Below are 20,047 nucleotides of genomic sequence, written 5' to 3' on the forward strand. Positions count from 1 at the left end.
GAAATATTTCTAGGTTTTAATGTAAAACTGAAAACAAAAATCAAGTCTCTCTTCTAAACAACATAAACACTGGCAAATAAATTCACAGCCTTGGAGTTGAAAGAGGTCTGAAAAGCCATCGAGTCCAATTTCTTCATCGAGGTTAAGTGACCTGCTCAAGCCAGGTCACAGGAGTGCTGGGACTAGACGAGGCCCTTGGTCCCTTATTTCCCTGGCCAGGGCTGTGTTATCCCATACTATCTCCCAAGTATTTCCAAACTGAAATCAGAAATCTTCATGGAAGTATAATCCAAATGGTGTTCAAAAAGAAAAAGTCATGACTCCGGCTCTTGTGTATTCAGCCTTAAATATGTGGAGAATTGTCGAAGTGTCTAAATTAGTCTTGGTACAGAGAGTGGCCAAGCTACCAAAAGAAAAATCTCTTTCCAAAATTTTATAAAATGCCAAGTATGGATTCCCAGGAAGATTTTTTTTAAATCGCTTCTCTTCACAGCAGCAGTGAGTACGAGAGCAAAAGAGGCAAGTGACATATACCATTGGGAGGATTTTTACACATACTCAAATCTGTTTGCTCATTACAGCAGCCCCAGAAGTGAATGTCAGCAATGTCATGGCACTATTTTGCTTACTTGACTGTTATAGAGCTCCTCCAGACTAGTTAAGGACTTAATAGATTTTTCTCTGCAAATTTCTTCCTCTGTAAATTTCTGGATGTTCGGGTGAACCTTCTGAGTTTGGCCCAAACGCAAAAATCCTACTTTAAATTTCATTAACTTCAAAAGAATATTATCAACAGCCGAATGAGTGTAACTGGTCAACAAAACACTGAAGCCACAGGCATAGAGGATTCTTACCTAAGAACAGGAAACAAGAAAATAAAATATTAATTGAAATTCCAGGTTATTCTTGCTATAGTCTCTTTTTTTTAACCCTTATTTTCTGATGTAGAAACTCTAAAGACAGAAGGGTAAGGACTGAGCAATTGGGGTTAAGTGACTTTTCTAGGATCACAGAGCTAGGAAGTGTCTGGGGCTAGATTTGAACCCAGGTCCTCCTAACTCCTGGTCTGGTGCTCTATTCATTGAGCCAACTAGCTACTGCTTGACATACTCTTAATACTATAAAAGTACTAGAAAATCTGAAATATCAAAAAATAATACTACATATAAACATCCTAGAAAATCAGAAGCATTTTTCCATTAGAAAGCCAAACCACTAAATAAAAACGATATAAGATTACTAGAATTGGTAATATATTATATTCTTAAACTGAATTAAAACCTTAATTTCCTACAGGATTACTTTAAAAGTCTGTCAACATAAATTAAGTCTAAAAAAACTTGCACTGTCTAATGTCCAACCCTCAGAATATTTCACCAACTTGTATAGAGAAACAGATAAAATATACACCCATCAGTCAGAGTATGAACTGCAAAATGTGACAAATTTGTCATATAAATGGCAACTTTTCTCAGTTCAGGGTTATAATGTTGCTATCCCAAAAATGAAAGAAAAGGCCATTTCACAAAGATTTTATTGATTGTTTTTCCACAAAGATCCATATTCAGTCTCTTTGAGACTTAACAGCAAATCCTTTGAGCTGAACAGAGGCTGATATAAATATATTATTTATAAACAAAATTATAGATCCTTACTAGGGCACATATTGTCGTGGTTTTCCCAGTCCCAGGCATACCGACAATAAGTGTGTAGTCTTTGGAAAGAAGTACTTTTTTCATTGCTTGCCTCTGGGGTTTATTCAAGCCTATATTTTGAAATATTTTCAGAAGAAAGAAAAAAATGGATTTTAGCCAGTAATTGGAGTATTTTTAGTTTTGACCCTTCACAAAGTATGGCACGGCTCCCCCCCCCAAGAAGTGACCCTGGGCTCTCTGAGGCCATGCCAGAGGAGCACAAAGTTCATAGACTCTCCCCTGCTAGAAAGGCTTTCAGGACGCTTCCCACACCGACTAAAGAGAAGCAAGCTGAGAACAGAGGATCCAGGCTAAGCATGGGGCAGTGAATTCGATGGCCATGACAACTCATCCATGAAAAAAGACAAACACAAGGACGCCTGCAGTCTTGTGCCCCTCTGCTTCTGCAGCGATGGGGGCGCAGGGGCAGAAAAGGCAGCAGAGGTGCCAAGAACCACACATTTTAAACACCTTACAAAGACTGCCTTAGCTGCTGGTAAGCCAACTGAGCGCCTTCCTAAGGGATTCCTGTGGAGTCGAGTCACTGTAACTGGGGGGAGGATGATCTTTGTCTCTAATGAATCATGTTTGAAAATGATAAAATAAAACACTGTTAAAAAAAAAGAAGACACTAGGATCACAACAACATTCCCCGAGGGCGATTACAACAGGAATAACTATTCAATAGCCATCTGATTACTATTCAGTAAAAGGGGCCAATCGGAGGTGGTCACTATGATCATGGAGGATGGCCAGAACAGAGAGACCCCTCTGGATGCTTCTCTTTTAGAATGATAACCTGCTGATTGGCGTCAAGCCCAGGAATAGCACTGAAGCCTCCTAAAGGAGATTCAAAATCACTGAAAAACCAAGTGCATGAAGAATGCCAATGGGCTGACATATGCCATTCAGAGGATGCATAACCTTCGGAGCTGGTCCATGAGTACAAGCACATTGGAAGGATGCCGCAGATGGACAGGGAACGAACCCAGATAAGATGAGGAGGAAGGCCACGGGCTAGACAGAATTAGGGAAATGGGGTGATGTTTTCAGTGACTCCCAACTTCTAGAAACAAAGACTCTTCTTTATTTTAACTCTCCATACTCCCAAAGATGCTAAATAGAGATTATGCTACCGTTTTAATTGTAAGTAGAACAAGTAAAGATGGATTAAAAAAAAAACACCGACTTTAGCTTATACCTTTTAAAATGTTGGCAACGGTATCCTTTGCTTCGTGCGGAAGCACAGAACTCAGATACTGTATAAATTGGGGCTCACGGAAGTCAATGATTAAATCTCGAAGCTTTTCACTGGAGAGAAAAAAGTTGTTGTCGATAGTGTTCTCGAAAAGACTAGTGAAATATTGAGTAACTTGTTGCTACCAACCTGACAGGGGTGTTTTCCATCAGTTTAGACAGGTTTCCTAGTGGGGTTTCAATACCACCAATTCTTTCTTCATGGTCTAATCTAAACAAAGTTACTCGAGGCAATTTTGATAAATTCCTGAAACAATAAAATGCGCACGTGGAAAAATGTTTTTCATTCAATAACATTTCAAATTAAGATAAACAGAGGAAATATACAGCTAGTTAAAAAAGATGAATTCTGAACTTGGAATTTTGATTTCTTAACCATGATTTAAAATGCAGAATTGGCAAGCTCCTGGATGCACCTAACTTAGAGAGATAAAACTGTATTTCCTGGCAGCCTTGAAAATCTAATCAAAGGGCTTTCACCTGAAAAGGAAAAGGAGGGAGAAACTGTCTTTGCCTATTCACCAAGCTACATGCCATCCAGAGGAGGTAGAATCTAAGTAGAATAGCAATAGAAACATGAAGAAGTGAAAGGGGGCAAAATCCAAGAAGCCAATCCATGGCCTCAAGTGTCTCTGGGAAATGCAAAAAAACAAGCAGGGAGAAGGAGAGATTATAAGGCAACACAGCAAAAGGTACCAAATGGAGCATCATGGATGGAGGAAGGTCTCCATAGTAAAGCCTAGGCTCATGTCCAATCAAGGACTGCCAAGTCCCGGAAGAAGTCACAACTCTGAACACCCCCCTTTCCCCCACCCCAATATCTAGAGCAGCTGTTGTTCTGGTCAAGAGAGAGAGAGAATATTCATCAGGAGTTCCTAGCATTGAAGAAGCTACAAGAGCTAACTTTAAAAAAGGTATCACTGAGACTTGGGGAGACAAGACCCAAGAATTATAAGGATGATATTAGAAATTAGGTCTTGTTACATTCGTTTAGAGATAAGAAGTAGATAAGCTGGCTTGAGAAGGAATTGGAGTTTCAAACAGCTGAAACAGTGTCATTTTCAGGTCTAGCTTTTTCTGTGTGGCAGTTGGCAGTCAGACTCTCACTCTTACTGTCTAGAAGGAAAGGAGGGAAAGATCTGAAGGAGCTCAGTGTTTTCTTTTTCCAACTTGGGAAACACTACTATCTATTAGTGTTTTATAGATTGTTTAACTCTGAGATCAAAGAAAGCCCTGGACTTTGATTTGGACTCTGAGTCTGCTAAGGCTCAAAGTCCTAACTTGATTCTTGCTGAGACTCAACCAGCTAGCCTTTGGTCTTTTTATAACTTGGAGGTGAATTAAAAATTATAAGCATAATATTGTTAGTTTATTTGGAATAGTAAAAATTTGGGTTAGGCAGATCGGGAAGGATCATGTCGCCCATGGACACAAGAGAAGCAGTTCCTTGCACAACCAAGGAGTTTTATTAGGGTGGACTTAGAATCCCTTAGAGTTAGAAATGCTTTTATCCTTATATATTGCCATAAATATTTTCTTTTTTTATAACCAGTCTCTTTAGCATCCTTGCACCTGGCCCTGCAGAAGTTCATTTATGAGCTTCACTTCACTGATAAAAACTGAAGATACTTTGAGCAAAGCAAGCAGAATATCTAAATCAGTTTAAAACCCATAATTAATCCATTGCTTTATTAGTTTTACATTTTGCTTTTTATTTTTAGAAAATGGAATATGACTTCAGAAGGGTACATTTTATTTAAAAGAAATTAAAAAGGGCCTAAAAGGCCATAAAAATGTGCATACTCTTTGACCGAACAAGACTACTACTACTACGTCTGTATCCGAAAGAGATCAAAGATAGGGGGAAAGGACTTAGTTAGACAAAACTATTAAAGCAGCCTTTCTGTGGTGGCAAAGAACTGGAAACTGAAGGGATATCCATCAGCTGGGGAATGGCTGAACAAGCTGTGGTATGTAATTTTAATGGAATACTATTATGCCATAAGAAATGAAAAACAGAATAATCACAAAAAAACCTGGAAAGAGTTATATGAAATAATACAAAGGAAACTTTGGGAGGATATAACTTCTTAGGATCTGTGATGAATAGGAAAGGGAAGCTGAGAACATTCCTAATATTATACATCCTATATTTTAGGAAAACAGATTTCAAAGGATTCAGAGGAAGAATGAACAGAATACCAGAGATCGGGGTTCTTAACCTTTTTTGTGTCATGAACCAGGGGGCAGTCTGGTGAAACATATGGATATCTTCAAAAAATGTTTTTAAATGCATAAAATGCAATACACCGAATTACAAAGGAAACCCATTTTAATGAAATAGGTATCGAGATATTAAAAAAAAAGTCCATGAACCTGAAGTTAAGAATTTAGTTACAGATATTATAGAGTAATAAGTCCATCCAGGAGGAGTAAGAATGAAGGAAATTCCTAAGACAGAGAGAAGCAATTTTGACAAAGAGGTGATAAGGTCAGAGAGATGTTGGGGTCTGACCCAGGGAGAAAAGAGCAATGAATAAATGTTGGGGTCTGACCCAGGGAGAAAGAAGCCACGAATAATTTTCACAGAGATGCCGCTGTGTTCTGCTGAAGGCCACAGCAAAGCTGTTTACACAAGGTGCAGAGGGGATATCTGGGAATGAACGATGGCCCTTGGGATTGTTTGGGTTTGCGAAGGCGCCCTAGAAATGTTTTGGGTAATGCTTTTACATAAACAATATTCTGTGGGAAAGAAACGCCTCCTAAATATGATGTGATGCTTAGCACTTTTCTCATATTTACAATAAGAGTTTATGCAAACCCCCATCTGGCTCCTACCTTTCCTCTCAGTGTCACAACCCTGGCATCAACAAAGAGGGAAAGAAATAGTTGCTTAAAGATTCCAGTGTGTACAAATGCACAAAAAACTTTACCAACTAACTTGGGTTTCTAAAAGCTATGTATGAAGAATGGAAGCAAGGGAAAGGTAAGGAGTTCAAGGAGTGGCCTGAGCCTCTGAAAATAGTGTCAAGGCTCAAAATGAACCGAGTCTGGTGAGGACATCCGAAGAAAACAAAAAGGATTTCTTAGCTGAATTTGGAGAAATCAAATGGCAACGGAGAGGTCTACGGTGAGTATCAATTGGCTTAATAAATGAGAAGGCAGGAACTGTAAGAAGGAAGCAGAAAAAATGATCTCATAAAAATGCAGGAAGAGAAAAGCAGATGGGTGGTGAGGGAGTAGCCCAGGGAGAGGGAGACAAAGGAGAGGCTGGCTGTTCTAGCAGTATCCAAGAACATAAAGAAGGTGCCTGGCACGGACTGACAAGAGAGCATGAACAAGAGGCACCTGGACTAAGTTCCGGGCTGAGAGCTCGATCACTAAAGGCAATACTGACATGAATGAAATCACAGATCTCCCTCTCTCAAGTCTTGGAAAAGAGGAAGCTCAGACAAGCCAGACTGACGAGGAGGAGGCGCATCTCTTCTGAGACAGATCAGAAGGACTCTGCTTTTTTGTGCTTCTGTTTTCTCTACTGAGGAGAACGACTTTTGGACCAGAAAGAGCAGAAAAATATGGCAAATGAGGAATCCAGAGCCGCAATGAGTAAGGATTTGATCAGAAAATTACTCAGGAGAAAACTGGCAGATGTGACCACGGAGTCACCACCAGTGCTATTTAAAAAACAAAGAGATGTGGTGCTACAGGAATGGGGAAAAGCAAAGAGGAACTCAGTCTTCAAAAGTGCGGAGAGAAGAGAGGATGCTCGATTCTGGCAAAATTATATAAGGTACTATTAAAGGTGTGGTTAGTAAACATCTAGGAAAGAAAAAGATGATAACAAAGAGCCAGAAAGGCTCCATCTAGCTAGATTAGCCTAGGAAGTGGGTTGGGGAAAAAGCATTCGTTAAGCATCTACTGTGTGCCAGGCACATATCACAAATTATTTCATTTAATCCTCATGCAAATTTGCGAGGTAGATGTCATTAGAATCTTCATTTTACAGGTGAGGAAATGAAGGCAAACAGAGATCAAATGACTCGTCCAGGGTCACATGGCTATTAAGTGTCCAAGTTGGATTTGAATTGAAGTATTCCTAACTCCAACTGTCTCTTAAAGTCATCTAATTGCCTCTGAGGTTACCATGTTACTAAAATGGAAATAAATTTGATAAAGTATTATCAGGCTATTCTTGGAGAAAAGATAGAGAAATGAGAACAAGAAGATAGTACAATGAGGGGAATTTGGAACTGGCTGAATAGACAACTCCAAAGAGTCATCACTAATGATCCCACGGCTACAAGAATGATTATCTCCAGTGGGGTGCTGCAGAGATCCATTACTTGGCCCTTTGCTATTTCATTTTTTTTTCCCAATGATTCAGATAAAGGCATAAAATCTGCAGATGGCACAAAGCTGAGCTCACACACTGGATGACAATTAGCATTAAAAAAAGATCTCAAGAGACTAGAATCTAGTACAATGCAAAAAGAAAAAAATTTTAAATAAATCCTTTCCTTCACATTTGACTAAGACAGTTGCAAAATAAACAACTTTTAAAAACTTTTCTGCCCATGTTATATTTTAATTAGCCATTTAAAAACCAAAATAAATGAATTCACCTGTCTAGCAAACAGGTGACTGTTGTCCTGGTGATCGCCTTGACATAGCCACTACTCAAAGCCAGTAGCCTTCTTTCTTCTCCACTTAGCATGACTCTGTCTCCTGTCATCAGGTTTGTATTAGGTATTGTGCCATGTTTATGCTGAAAAGTATGTAAATATTGTCCATTACAAATAGTCTGTACATCTTCTGTTCTCATCAGATTTCCAATGCAGTCTCCAGTCTTCTCTCTAGAATTCAAAGACAGAAGGAAACCACTTGTTAATATTATCACATTCATGTCTTCCCATATTTGCATCTTTTTTTCCTGGATCCATCAGACTTATGCTAAGGTACCAAATACATGAAATTTCTACCACATTTCCAGTGATCTACTCATTTTTCATAACATTTATTCAATATCTACATCTTTTGTTTTGAAATTAATCCTAGAGAGAGCTTAGAAGACATGCATATAGGGGGCAGCTGGGTGGCTCAGTGGATTGAGAGCCAGGCCTAGAGATGGGAGGTCCTGGGTTCAAATCTGGCCTCAGACACTTCCCAGCTGTGTGACCCTGGGCAAGTCACTTGACCCCCATTGCCTAGCCCTCACCACTCTTCTGCCTTGGAGCCAATACACAGTATTGACTCCAAGACGGGAGGTGAGGGTTTAAAAAAAATAAATAAATAAAAAAGAAGACATGCATATCCTGATGGTCTCTGTCTGGTGATAGCAAGAGGGGGGAGTGCCTTCCTCTCTCCTCTTCCCCCATAAGAAATCCCCAAGTGGACTCAGGATGAAAAATGCTTTCCCTCCAAAGAGAAGACCTCTGAGTGCAATTAATTAAATTAAAATGTTTAAATTTAAAAAAGACCTCTCAGTGAAGAGGTGAACACTTTGTTTTTCTTTATTTGGAGGGTGGGGTTGTGTTTTCCTTGGCTAATATGGAAATGTTTTACATGACTTAACATGTATAATCAATATCACACAGCTTGCCTTCTCAATGGGTGGGAGATAGGCTAGAGGAAAAGAATTTGGAACTCAAAAATTTCAAAAATGAATGTAAAAAATATTTTTATGTGTAATTGGAAGACATCTAGTAGAATAAGTAAGAATATTTTTTAAAAAGGAAAACAGAACAACCTCCAGGAAGTGATGCAGAGCGAGAGGAGCAGAACCAGGAGAACATTGTACACAGAGACTAATACACTGTGGTATAATCGAACGTAATGGACTTCTCCATTAGGGGCGGTGTAATGTCCCTGAACAACTTGCAGGGATCCAGGAGAAAAAAACACCATTCATAAGCAAAGGATAAACTATGGGAGTGGAAACACCGAGGAAAAGCAACTGCCTGAATACAGAGGTTGAGGGGACATGACAGAGGAGAGACTCTAAATGAACACTCTAATGCAAATATTATCAACATGGCAATGGGTTCAAATCAAGAAAACATGTAATGCCCAGTGGATTTACGCGTCGGCTATGGGGGGTGGGGGGGGGGGGAAAGAAAATGATCTATGTCTTTAACGAATAATGCTTGGAAATGATCAAATAAAATATAAAAAAAAAAAAGAAAATGGGCCATTAAATATACCAAAAGATTCTTAGCAGTATTTCTTTATGTAGCAAAAACTGGAAACAAAGTAGGTGCCCCTCAAAGAGGGAATGGCTGAACAAATTATGACTCAGGAATATAATGAAATATCATCATGCCATAGGAAATTAATATGAGGAATTCAGAGAAACTTGTATCTATATGTATATGTTTGTCTATAAATGTATAAAATAAAATGCATAAGATTACCAAGGAAACCAACAGTACTGAACTATAGTCATCAAAATATTAAAAACCCAATTTCACAGAGCCTCAGTTAAGACCCCTGAATAGGTCTTCTTCGCATTTCCTTGGTATCAAGCGAAATGGCCAGATTTGTCCCTCTCTTTCTCCATGTTTTCACTACAGAAGGGCCAGATATGCGGTATGATTTACTTGTGTCTGCTATGGCCTTCATGAACTCCATGATTATTCCAAAGAATCAATGGCCTCATGAGAAAAAGTGAGTGCATGCAGAGCGTCTCCCGCCCAGATGTGCCACGGGAGGACCAGTCCACTTAGCACATCTCTCCGGGACGAGGACAGCAGATGAGCGATGAGCAGGAACCGGAATCGAAAAGAAGGAATAGATGGGCTCGAGGCTGCATCTCAGGAAATATGCCAGGATCCCAAGCTGCAGCTTGTAACACCAACGTTCGCCTGGTAACTCTGTCTGTCATCGCGGGGCGCCAGTCAAGGAAGCCTTCCTACTGGTTGGGAAAGGCCTTCCAGAAACCGTGCGATCAGCCGCCCCAGCCCTCTCATTCCACATCCAAGGCCCTGCAGGTCTCCTTAATCAGAAGCAGACCCAGAACCTGAGCCCGGGCTCTCTGGCCCCAAATCCAGGGCTCCTCCCACCGCGTGTTACCTCCTAAGACAAAATGTTCTCCTTACCTTTCTGCAGCTGACATTAGCCATATGTTTCTGTGGCTCTTCCGGGTGTCTTTCGATTGGGACTCCAGGGTGAGCATGAGATACCAGAGGCTGAAATACTGGAGATGGGAATACTTCAAGTGCTGGGTCATCTTTTCTATTTTAGGCAGCGTGGCGCCCGCAGCCAGGCTCTTGTCCATGGGCTGTTCCACTGCTCTAAAGTGAAAATTCCACGTGAGACAAGTACCGGAGACAAAAGCGTCGTTACGACATGAATTCCCTCTGAAGTCAAGCTGTCAAGGATTCGAGCTCTCAGTCCATTTCTCCTACAGGAGGCAGTATTCAGTATCTTAAGGGGGCCCAAAAGGCTTTTGAAATATAAAATAGTTAAGAAATATTCATCCAAAGCGAAGGGACTGCCGTGGCGGGAGGAGAAGGCCTATCTAGGAGATCAGATTACTGACACAAAAGGGCAGTGAGGCAGCTTGTAAGAACCATCATGAACCCCTCACTGCTAATCCCATCAATCGTACTTAATTGTAACTCAATTTGCCACCAGCGATAGCTCTCTGTATATTGACATAGAAATAAAGGTGATATAAAAACAAACGTCACCAACAAACAATAAACAACTTGGAAGTCGTTACCTGCTATAAAGAGCACAGTTGTACGTTTGTGAGCAATATTTACAGGCAAAACTATCATTAATGACGGGCGGCAATGGTGTCAGCTGAGTTTGCTCCTTTTCCGCAATGGATTTGGTGACACTGTGGGACAGGTAGAATGCCAACTGGTTTCTTAGCTTTATTAACTCTATTTTTTTAAAAGAAAAAAAAATAAATTCATTTTCATTTGATTTAACCATTAAACATGCTTTGCGATCACCAAGTACTTTACATAAGTGTAAATATTGGCAGCTGGGTGGCTCAGTAAATAGAGCACTGAATCTGAGTCAAGAAGCCTCCGACACTCATTTGCTGTGTGCCTGGGCGAGTCACTTAGCCTGTTTGCTTCAGTGTTCCCATCTGTAAAATGGGGATAATACGAGCATCGACCTCACAGAGTTGTTGTGAGGACCCAATGAGATCTCTGTAAAGTCTTTAGCCCAATGCCTAGCACATAGTAGGTGGCTCATAAATGCTTATTGCCTTCCTTTCTACATTTAGTGTCTACCAAGTGAAGGCAAAAAAAAAAAAAGAAGGGATTGTAGAATCACAGATTAGAGCTAGAAGGGAGCCCGGGGATCACTGGATCAAACCACCTCATTTTACAGATCAGGAAACTAAACACAAGCTGTGTCTGCCTTGGAACATTTCTACCCACCAATGGGAGCCGCCATGCTTCCTCATGCACTGCAACGGCACCGAGGCAGTTTTCCAAGTAGAGTCCAACAACGAGGGCTGAGAAGCGTTTATGTTAACCGTGAAGAGAACCAGGGTCAATGGGGTGGCCCTTACCTCTCCTGTCAAGACGGTTGGCCGGCACTGGGTACATGGTAGCAGTCCGGAGGTAGAGAAGCAATCCAGCCTCTGGATCCGCCCTCCTTTCTTGGCTTAGTAGTGTATAGAGAACCACCTAACAAATCATGGAAAAGTGTTTTGAAGTGATTTAAACAAATACGGATGAGCATACACAGAATGTCCCAATAGCAAATCTGTTCTTTCTCCTCCAACATCAACCTCCTTCGCAATTCTGCTTTCACCGTGAAGAGTGTCTGAACTGCCAACCGCTTAAAAGCCGATACAAAAACAGCTCCCTGGTTTTCCCATGTTCGCCCGGAGTTTAGGAGACCGGAAGTGCGTAGGACCCGCTCCAGAGACTACGGTTGGGTGACAAGTTAAATAGGGAACGTCAGTCGGGATCACCATGCACGACAGACCAGGTTAGGCTCAGCTATCAACGTTCAGGCATGAACCTAGAGCTGGACATCAGGAAAGCTTTTCTCCACAGAAGCAATCTGGGTGGTATGTGGATTCCCAAGGTAGCCCCCAACCCCCAATGGGACGGACAACCGAATGAGAACTTAACTGCAGGGTAGAGTCATGTTTCTATCGGGAAAAGCCATCTCAATCCTGACTGGGGACTCAAAGGAGACACCCCTAGCTAGGACATGCCAGAAGGAGGGTCCCTCTTCATCTGCTCTGTTCCCCTCCCCCTCGAAGCTGGGAAATGAGGAGGGCCTTTGCCCAAGGCTATTAGTAAGTGTGCAGGCCACCCCAAGGGCTGGGTGACACAGCATAAGGAGCCATGGGGGAAAGACTGAGGATATCTGTCACTGACATCCTCCAAGGGCCGTGTCGTCCCCCTGGCCAGATGCTGTTCATCTCATTTCCTTCCTTATTCATGCCCCTCCAGGGTTAGGGAGCCCATCTGTTTCCTTTCCTAATGCTACGAGCTGTTTCTTCTAAGCAAAGCCTCCCTCCCTGACTGCCTGCATAAGAGAATACAATCTCATTTTTACAACCAATAAACAGAGACAGAACAATCAATTAATAGGTCTTGTACCTGACCCCCTCCCCCATTTTCATTTTCTCTTTTTTTCACTCAAAGTCCATGAAAAAAAAATCGCTGAAATAAAACACTCAAATAGCTCAGATCATTCCATCACCGGACACACTGCCAGGAGTGAAGAACCCGGAATAGGGTTTCTGATGCATGAAACACTATGGAAAAGGGCCAGGGGTGGAGATGCTACCACAGAGTAGGATTTGAACAAGGGAAACCACTGACAGTTGGGAGAAAAGGGGAAGGAGGCGGAGTAAGCAGCTCCCTCCTCCCTCTGCTTTCCCCTTGCCACCAGAGAAGCCAAAATAAGAACTAGGTGGGACAAGGTGGAAGATTCCAGCCCACACCTGCTGGAAGACAAAGGGGGAGGAGACAGAAGAGCAAGTTGCCAAGGCCACTGGCCAATCTGAAATAGAGCAGGAAGGCCTAACGCTGCGGTGAGCATGCTGACATCTGGGCTGAGTTCTTTACCACACGACCAGGTATCGATCCTTTCAAAGGCCCAATTTAGCACCCCTGATGATATCTGAGTCATCGTAAATCAATTTTAGTTTGAGAAAGCTGTGAGGACAAAATGTAAAGATCCAGAATCATCTGTTTTCGAGGGAGCTCCATAATGTAGACTAATGTGAACTTAAGACTCTCATTAAAATGAATTTAATATAATTTCGTCAGTCTTAGGACTTCTAGTTAAATCTACAAATGTAAATAGGCAAATATGATAGGTCAAATTGGAGCTAGGCATAGCCTTTCTTTTAAAGCCTGGTAATAAGTCCTAATTTGCCAAAGATCCATGCTAATGTTAACAGATTACATTTGCAAACTATTCCATTAGCAGAGTGCTGAAGATAGATTTTTTGAAAAACAAATACAGTTCTATTTTACTTAAAAACAGCCATCCCACCAAAATGAAAAGTTTATTCTGTACCCAGTGAAGAGTCAACTCAGCGAGGAAATAAAAGATTTCTGGGGGCAGCTGGGGATGGAGAGTCAGGCCTAGAGAGGGGGTGGTCCTAGGTTCAAAGCTGGTCTCATACACTTCCCAGCGGTATGACCCTGGGCAAGTCACTTGACCCCCATTTGCCTAGCCCTGACCACTCTTCTGCCTTGGAACCAACACACAGTATTGATTCCAAGACAAAAGGTAAGGGTTTAAAAAAAGAAAGAAATAAAAGATTTCTTAAATTGACAGAGAACGAGGATCCTAGAGATAAAGACTCTCCAAAGAAAATGTTAGTTCCAAGAGCCTTGCTATTTAAATCATTTCCAGGAATACGTAGGGCAATTCAGCTGCCAAGATAGTAAGGAATGGAAAAAATTGGTATTGGAAAAAATAATATTAACAGAGTGGTGTCTGGGTTTGATCAATTAAATTCATCTGAATATCACAGGCTGTTGTGTAGTTAAATGAATTAAATATTAAACATTTTGTTGTGTTGATGACTGAATGTAATTCATACTACTGGCAATGCTTAACATGACTTGGGAAGGATCCATATATAGATGTAAATATGTACATATGTATAAATAACTACTTACACCCCATTCCACCACAATTCCTCCACCGACCAAACTGCCAGTCAGCCAACTCCCGACGTCTGGCAGATGGAGGGGAAGAGGGTTTGCTGAACATGATTTGGGAAGGCTTTTCTAGGAACTTAGTCCCCCATTATAATATTGTTTCTATGGAGAAAATGGGCTACAAGTTCCAAATGATCAATTGGGAAATGAACTTTTGACGCAAAATTCATTTGGAAACCAGGGACTACCTGCTAATTAAAATAAGAAAAGGCCAAAATTGGGATTTACCTAGTGTCTACTTGCATATTTAAAATCCCACTTTTATTTTCTAGACAATTCAATCGATAGTGATTTCCGTATAAACTTGTGCTGGAAAGTAGAAATTTGATCAGTGCATCCTGTGGTATTACACATGCCCTACTTACTCTTTACGTGAAATTCATCATACCATCAGGGAGGGAAGGAGGGAACTGAAGGGTAAGTTTACAACTCTGCTACTACTATTGTTTTCTCTAAAGAAAGATTTATACGCGTAACAGTAGACATTTCGAAGATATATCCTTATCGTGGCTCTATTTCTCTATATGGCCACAATTTGGAATGACAATAGCAAGTGTACCTTATTGCATTTTAAAGATACAGGAAGCACAATGTGCTCCTGAATATATTAAATATCTTCCATCTCAGGATTTTGCATCTGTACCTGGCTTCTGTGCTCAATAGAGTTGGATTCCTTGCCGGTTTTAAGCTCCAATGGCATCACTCTGCACGTAGCTTTAGACCCACGGTGTATTTTCACGTTGACTGTGACATCAATCTTGCCCTTCAGGCCAAACCTTGGAGACCAAATGTTCTCCTCGATGTCTAGAGCTTCTGTTACTTGAATTCTATAGGGCGATTCATTCTTGTTTCTATCACTTAATCTGAAAAAAATTAAATGCATATTTTTTCAGAAGAAAATGAGGAGAAAAAGGATGACCATGCATACAAACTAATAAGTGGGTGAAAACGCACCATTCTCCCTGGTGCAAGGACCACTTTCCTGGGAGTTAGGAGATCTGGGGCTCTGTCCCAGCCAGCTGATCAGGAGAAGTCATGGAAGCAGCAAGATGGACCCAGAGGATCCTGCCTCAGACCGTAATTAGCTGTGGGAGCTTGTGCAAGACAATTCATCTCTCTCAGTCTCAGTTTCTTCATCACTAAAATGGATGCAATGAATATTTCTCCCAATTTGTCTAGGAGTGTCTACTTATGCAAAAAGGATATTATGAATGTATTCATAGAATTTCTGTGTTTGTCTTAATAGATGGATTCTCAAATACTTTTTACATTCTGTAGGTTTTTTTGGAATCTTTTTTTTAACCTTCTGCTATTGAATTTTATTAATAATACCAAAAAATCTTGATTATTGATGTAGATTTATTTTCTATAAAACTCTGAAATTATTAACTGATTCAATTAAATTTTTAGTTGACTCCTTTGAATTCTTGAGCAAAAGTAAAAGTTTTGTTCTTTTTTGCCTCTTTTATTTCCTCAGAAATGTCCAAGTCTTTCAAAAGACTGACTGTTCAACCTTCAAAAAATATGCTTGGGCACATGAAAAAGTGTTCTAAATCTCTTATAATCAGATAAATGCAAATCAAAACAACTCTGAGGGGGGCAACTGGGTAGCTCAGTGTATGGAGAGCCAGGCCTAGAGACAGGAGGTCCTGGGTTCAAATCTGGCCTCAGACACTTCCCAGCTGGGTGACCCTGGACAAGTCACTTAACCCCCATTGCCTAGCCCTTACCGCTCTTCTGCCTTGGAGCCAATACACAGTATTGACTCCAAGACAGAAGGTAAGGGTTTATTAAAAAATAAAAATTAAAAAAAAAAAAGGCCTCTGAGGTATCACCTCACACCTAGCAGATTGGCTAACATGACAGCAGAGGAAAGTAATGAATGCTGGAGGGGATGTGGCAAAGTAGGGACATTAATTCATTGCTGGTGGAGTTGTGAATTGATCCAACCATTCTGGAGGGAAATCTGGAACTATGCCCAAAGGGCGATAAAAGACTGTCTGCCCTTTGATCCAGCCATAGCACTGCTGGACTTGTACCCCAAAGAGATAATAAGGAAAAAGACTTGTACAAGAATATTCATAGCTGCACTCTTTGTGGCGGCCAAAAATTGGAAAATGAGGGGATGCCCTTCCATTGGGGAATGGCTGAACAAATTATGGTATATGTTGGTGATGGAATACTATTGTGATTGTGCTCAAAGGAATAATGAACTGGAGGAATTCTATGTGAACTGGAACGACCTCCAGGAAGTGATGCAGAGCGAAAGGAGCAGAACCAGGAAAACATCGTACATGGAGACTGATACACTGTGGTACAATCGAATGTAAATGACTTCTCTACAAGCAGGATGCAATGATCCAGGACAATTCTGAGGGACCTTTGAGAAAGATGCTATCCACATCTAGAGAAAGAACTGTGGGAGCAGAAACACAGAAGAGGAACATGTGCTTGATCACATGGGTTGATGGAGATATGATTGGGGATGTAGACTCTAAATGATCATACTAGTGCAATCATCAATAATATGGAAATAAATTCTGATCAATAACACATATAAAACCCAGTGGTAGGGAGAGGGGAGGGAAAGAATATGATTCTTGTAACCAGGGGAAAATGTTCTAAATTGACTAATTAAATAAAATTAAAACAAAATAAAGAAATAGAATATTTAAATAACCATAAAAAAAATATGCTTGGAGCAGCTGAGAGGCTCAATGGATTAAGAGACCTAGGGAAGAGGGGTCCCGAATTCAAATCTGACCTCAGACACTTCCTAGTTGTATGACCCTGGGCAGGTCACTCAACCCCCACTGCCTAGCCCTTACCATTCTTCTTCTTTGGAACCTATTCATGGTATTGATTCTAAGGGGAAGGTAATGATTTAAAAAAAAAAGAAACGATTCCACACTACTGGTAAATACTCCAGAATTCTACCCAATGAGACAAAAAAGGACAATAGAATGGTTTTCTTACAAAGTTTGCTGCATCATGGGAAGGTCGGCTGACATGGGCCCATGCATGAATTCCTCTGCCCATTTAGAAAATGATGGAAGATAGTCTTCTATTTCTTGCTTAAATACGTCTTCTTTCAGATTTAAATAGTACCTTTAAAAAAATCAAGGATAGAGTGAATACAAAAAAGACAAAAAAGAGTGAAGAGCAAAGGCAGAGGAGAAGCCAATAGGGCCAATGTTGGGTAGTGAAATCACCTATAAAGACTGGTATAAATTTAAGGTCGCCAAGGAATTCACTTATGAAATTCCTAAATGAACACTCAAGTCAGTATGGAGCTTTATGGTGGTTTAATTACAATGGGAATAAGAAAGAAGGAGAGGGAGAGAAGGAAGGAAGGGGAAAGGGAAAAAGGTTAACTCAACCTTCTGGCAGAGCCAGAGGGAGCTTAGGCCTGGAAGGCCAAGGTAGAGGAGGGAATCAGTCCTTCACTCACATGACTGATCTTCTGAAGGAAAGCTGCCTGCAGGCCTCCTCCTTGCTACAGCTCCTAGAATGAACTGGAGCCTAGCCCTGTCCACAAGAAGTGAGCGAACTCCAGAGGCTGTTCTCTACCTCACTTCCTGCTCCTCACACATGCCAATGGTGGCTCAAATTTGGCTTAGGACAGCCCAGGTGGGCAGTTAGTTATTTCTGATTTGCCATTTACTAGCACATGCCTGTGTAGTGTGGGTGTGCACAATTTTGGGTGCTGGACCAAGCAAGATGGAGATTTAAAAATCACAATCCCCCCTGATGATGATTGGGGGACTAGTCTCCCCAATTGATCACTAAACATAAGCATCTTGCACCCCAAAAAATTCTAACTGCAAGTGTATACAAAATTTTACCCTCTAAGAGGAAAACTAAAATAGTTGTAAACAAGGGGAAATAGAGGAGAGAGAGAGAGACAGCAAAACCAATGTTTTGCTTGACGCATTGACAAAAGCCAATTGGGGGGCAGTCCCCTTTGGCATGAGTGTACATTCAAAATAAATGTTCAATCAACTGCACCCCAAGGTTCATTCTGGATCTTCCTGTAGTGTAAGGGTTTAGGTATCTTTCTGTAAACCATTCATTCTCTGGATTCAGTTAGCAAGCTTCTTCTCTGAAGATCTATCTCGAACAAAATTTAAATCTTGGATTTTATGAAAATACAATCCCCCCTGAAGAAAATGTTGAAAAAACACTCAGTCCAGCTGAGGATGCAAGGTTTAGTTATGGGGGTGCGTGAGTTAATTCAAAAGAAAAACAAAAACAAAAATGAAAATGAAAATGAAATTTAAAAAAAAAGAAAAAGGGAAGAAATTAAGGGAAAAAATTTAAACCCTTTATATATATATATATATATATATATATATATATATATGTGTGTGTGTGTGTGTGTGTGTGTGTGTGTGTGTGTGTGTGTGTGTATATTGTAAAGAAGAATTCAAAATCAGTATCAAAATATCAAAATCTATGTATAAAAAATTTTGAGAAAGCAAGAATAAATTTCTCACAGGCCCCTGTATTAGGGTCCAGTTAAGTAATTTCTAATCTGTAGGACAGAATGCAGTAAGTTTCACTTACCCATTTGCAGCCAAGGCTACAGGAAGTTGCCATACTATAGGAGAGAAAAAAGGACCAGATTTCTATTTTAATAGGGAAGTGTCATTCCCTGGTCTGATTTTTACCTTCATTCTCAGGGATAGAGGGAGGCAGGATGATAGCCAACCTTTGGTACTTGTCTGTAAGTATTTTCTGGAAGAGTGTGGATACAAGGAAGGCCTACGTCTTAACATATGTTAAGCGTTGCAACCTCGAGTCTCACCCTCGGTTCAAGTCCTTAGTATTGGCTTAAAAGTGCATCAATCCTACCTGGATTAGTTTTTTGATTTGTAGACCTGTGAGCTCTTTTGGCATTATTCAGGTTAAGTCTGTGCTCCTGTTTTTGATCCTGTTTCCTAGAATCAGACACAAATAGTAATCATAGTCCCACAATGATTATCAACAAATGGCAGGTTCCCAAAGTCTAAAGCTGTTTAGGTATGTTTTAATAATATAGCAAGTATATATTTAAACTAATATTATTGTAGAATAAAAATTAATATTGATTGTATGTACCTTGAGTACACAGAAATGAGAAAAGGGAAAAATAAAATATTTTAAAAAGATAAAAAATAAAAAAGTAAAGGAAAAAAGTGAAAAAAAATAATTTTAGGAATTCAATGTGTTAAAAAAAAACAACACAACATCCACTCGTCAATAGGTAATTATCTCCAATGCATATATAGGATACAGTCAATCAGTCTCAATAGAAGATGCTCTTTTTACGTGTGAGCAATGAATCCAAGAGTCCTTTTCTCCAACCTTTATAGATGTTGGAGTAGTTAACAATATTAGGAATGGTCCTTCCCAGGAAGGCTGGGTTGCTCCCATGAGCTGGAAGTTCTTTATATAAACGTGTCTCCTGGGTTCAGGTCGTGAAGTGAGAAGTCTAGTGGTCCAGCTTGTACTGCAGCTCTGGATTCATGCAGTTCATGCAGTTTGTGCTGTAATTCCTGTATACAGGAAGCAATAGTAGTATCTCCCCCTAATAGTGATGTATAAGCCGGGGAGAAAGGCTTAGACTGTAGAGGCGGATGTCAAGGCCACCGTCCCTGACACCCCCCCAAATCCGGGAATCCGATTCTACGGACATCTGCCTTCGGAAGAGAGCCCCGCTTTAGAGATGAGTCCACAGAAGCCCAACAGTAAACACTAACAGGCCTTCACAAGCGGAGCTTTTACCCCTTTTCCTGGCCTGCTGAGGCACCCTTTGGGTTTCAAAGCGAACGCTCTTCCTTCTGAACCTCTGAGCCATGTCTGTGAGGCCCGACGTCGTCCCTGCCACGCGGGCCCGCAAGGCCATGCCAAGGGGCACATGGAGACTCCTGGCAGCCGGAAGAGCCGCCTCTGATC

The 20,047-nt window shown here is 40.8% G+C and overlaps 1 protein-coding gene across 2 annotated transcripts in view; it reads right to left on the bottom strand.

Annotated features, from left to right (window-relative positions):
- Nucleotides 1–20,047, bottom strand: part of DNA2 (DNA replication helicase/nuclease 2) — a 40,236-nt gene that overhangs the window by 7,557 nt on the left and 12,632 nt on the right. For both annotated transcript variants that reach the window (XM_056796201.1, XM_056796208.1), the window contains exons 5-14: nucleotides 17,087–17,218; nucleotides 14,754–14,973; nucleotides 11,482–11,599; nucleotides 10,672–10,837; nucleotides 10,046–10,240; nucleotides 7,574–7,804; nucleotides 3,082–3,198; nucleotides 2,896–3,005; nucleotides 1,656–1,765; nucleotides 630–854 (exon numbers count right to left, since the gene is read on the bottom strand). In XM_056796201.1, the coding sequence (XP_056652179.1) occupies nucleotides 630–854; nucleotides 1,656–1,765; nucleotides 2,896–3,005; nucleotides 3,082–3,198; nucleotides 7,574–7,804; nucleotides 10,046–10,240; nucleotides 10,672–10,837; nucleotides 11,482–11,599; nucleotides 14,754–14,973; nucleotides 17,087–17,218 (1,624 nt within the window). The remainder of the gene's footprint in view (nucleotides 1–629; nucleotides 855–1,655; nucleotides 1,766–2,895; nucleotides 3,006–3,081; nucleotides 3,199–7,573; nucleotides 7,805–10,045; nucleotides 10,241–10,671; nucleotides 10,838–11,481; nucleotides 11,600–14,753; nucleotides 14,974–17,086; nucleotides 17,219–20,047) is intronic.

The sequence above is a fragment of the Monodelphis domestica genome, chromosome 1 (assembly GCF_027887165.1).
Source record: "Monodelphis domestica isolate mMonDom1 chromosome 1, mMonDom1.pri, whole genome shotgun sequence".
NCBI classification, from domain to species: domain Eukaryota; kingdom Metazoa; phylum Chordata; class Mammalia; order Didelphimorphia; family Didelphidae; genus Monodelphis; species Monodelphis domestica.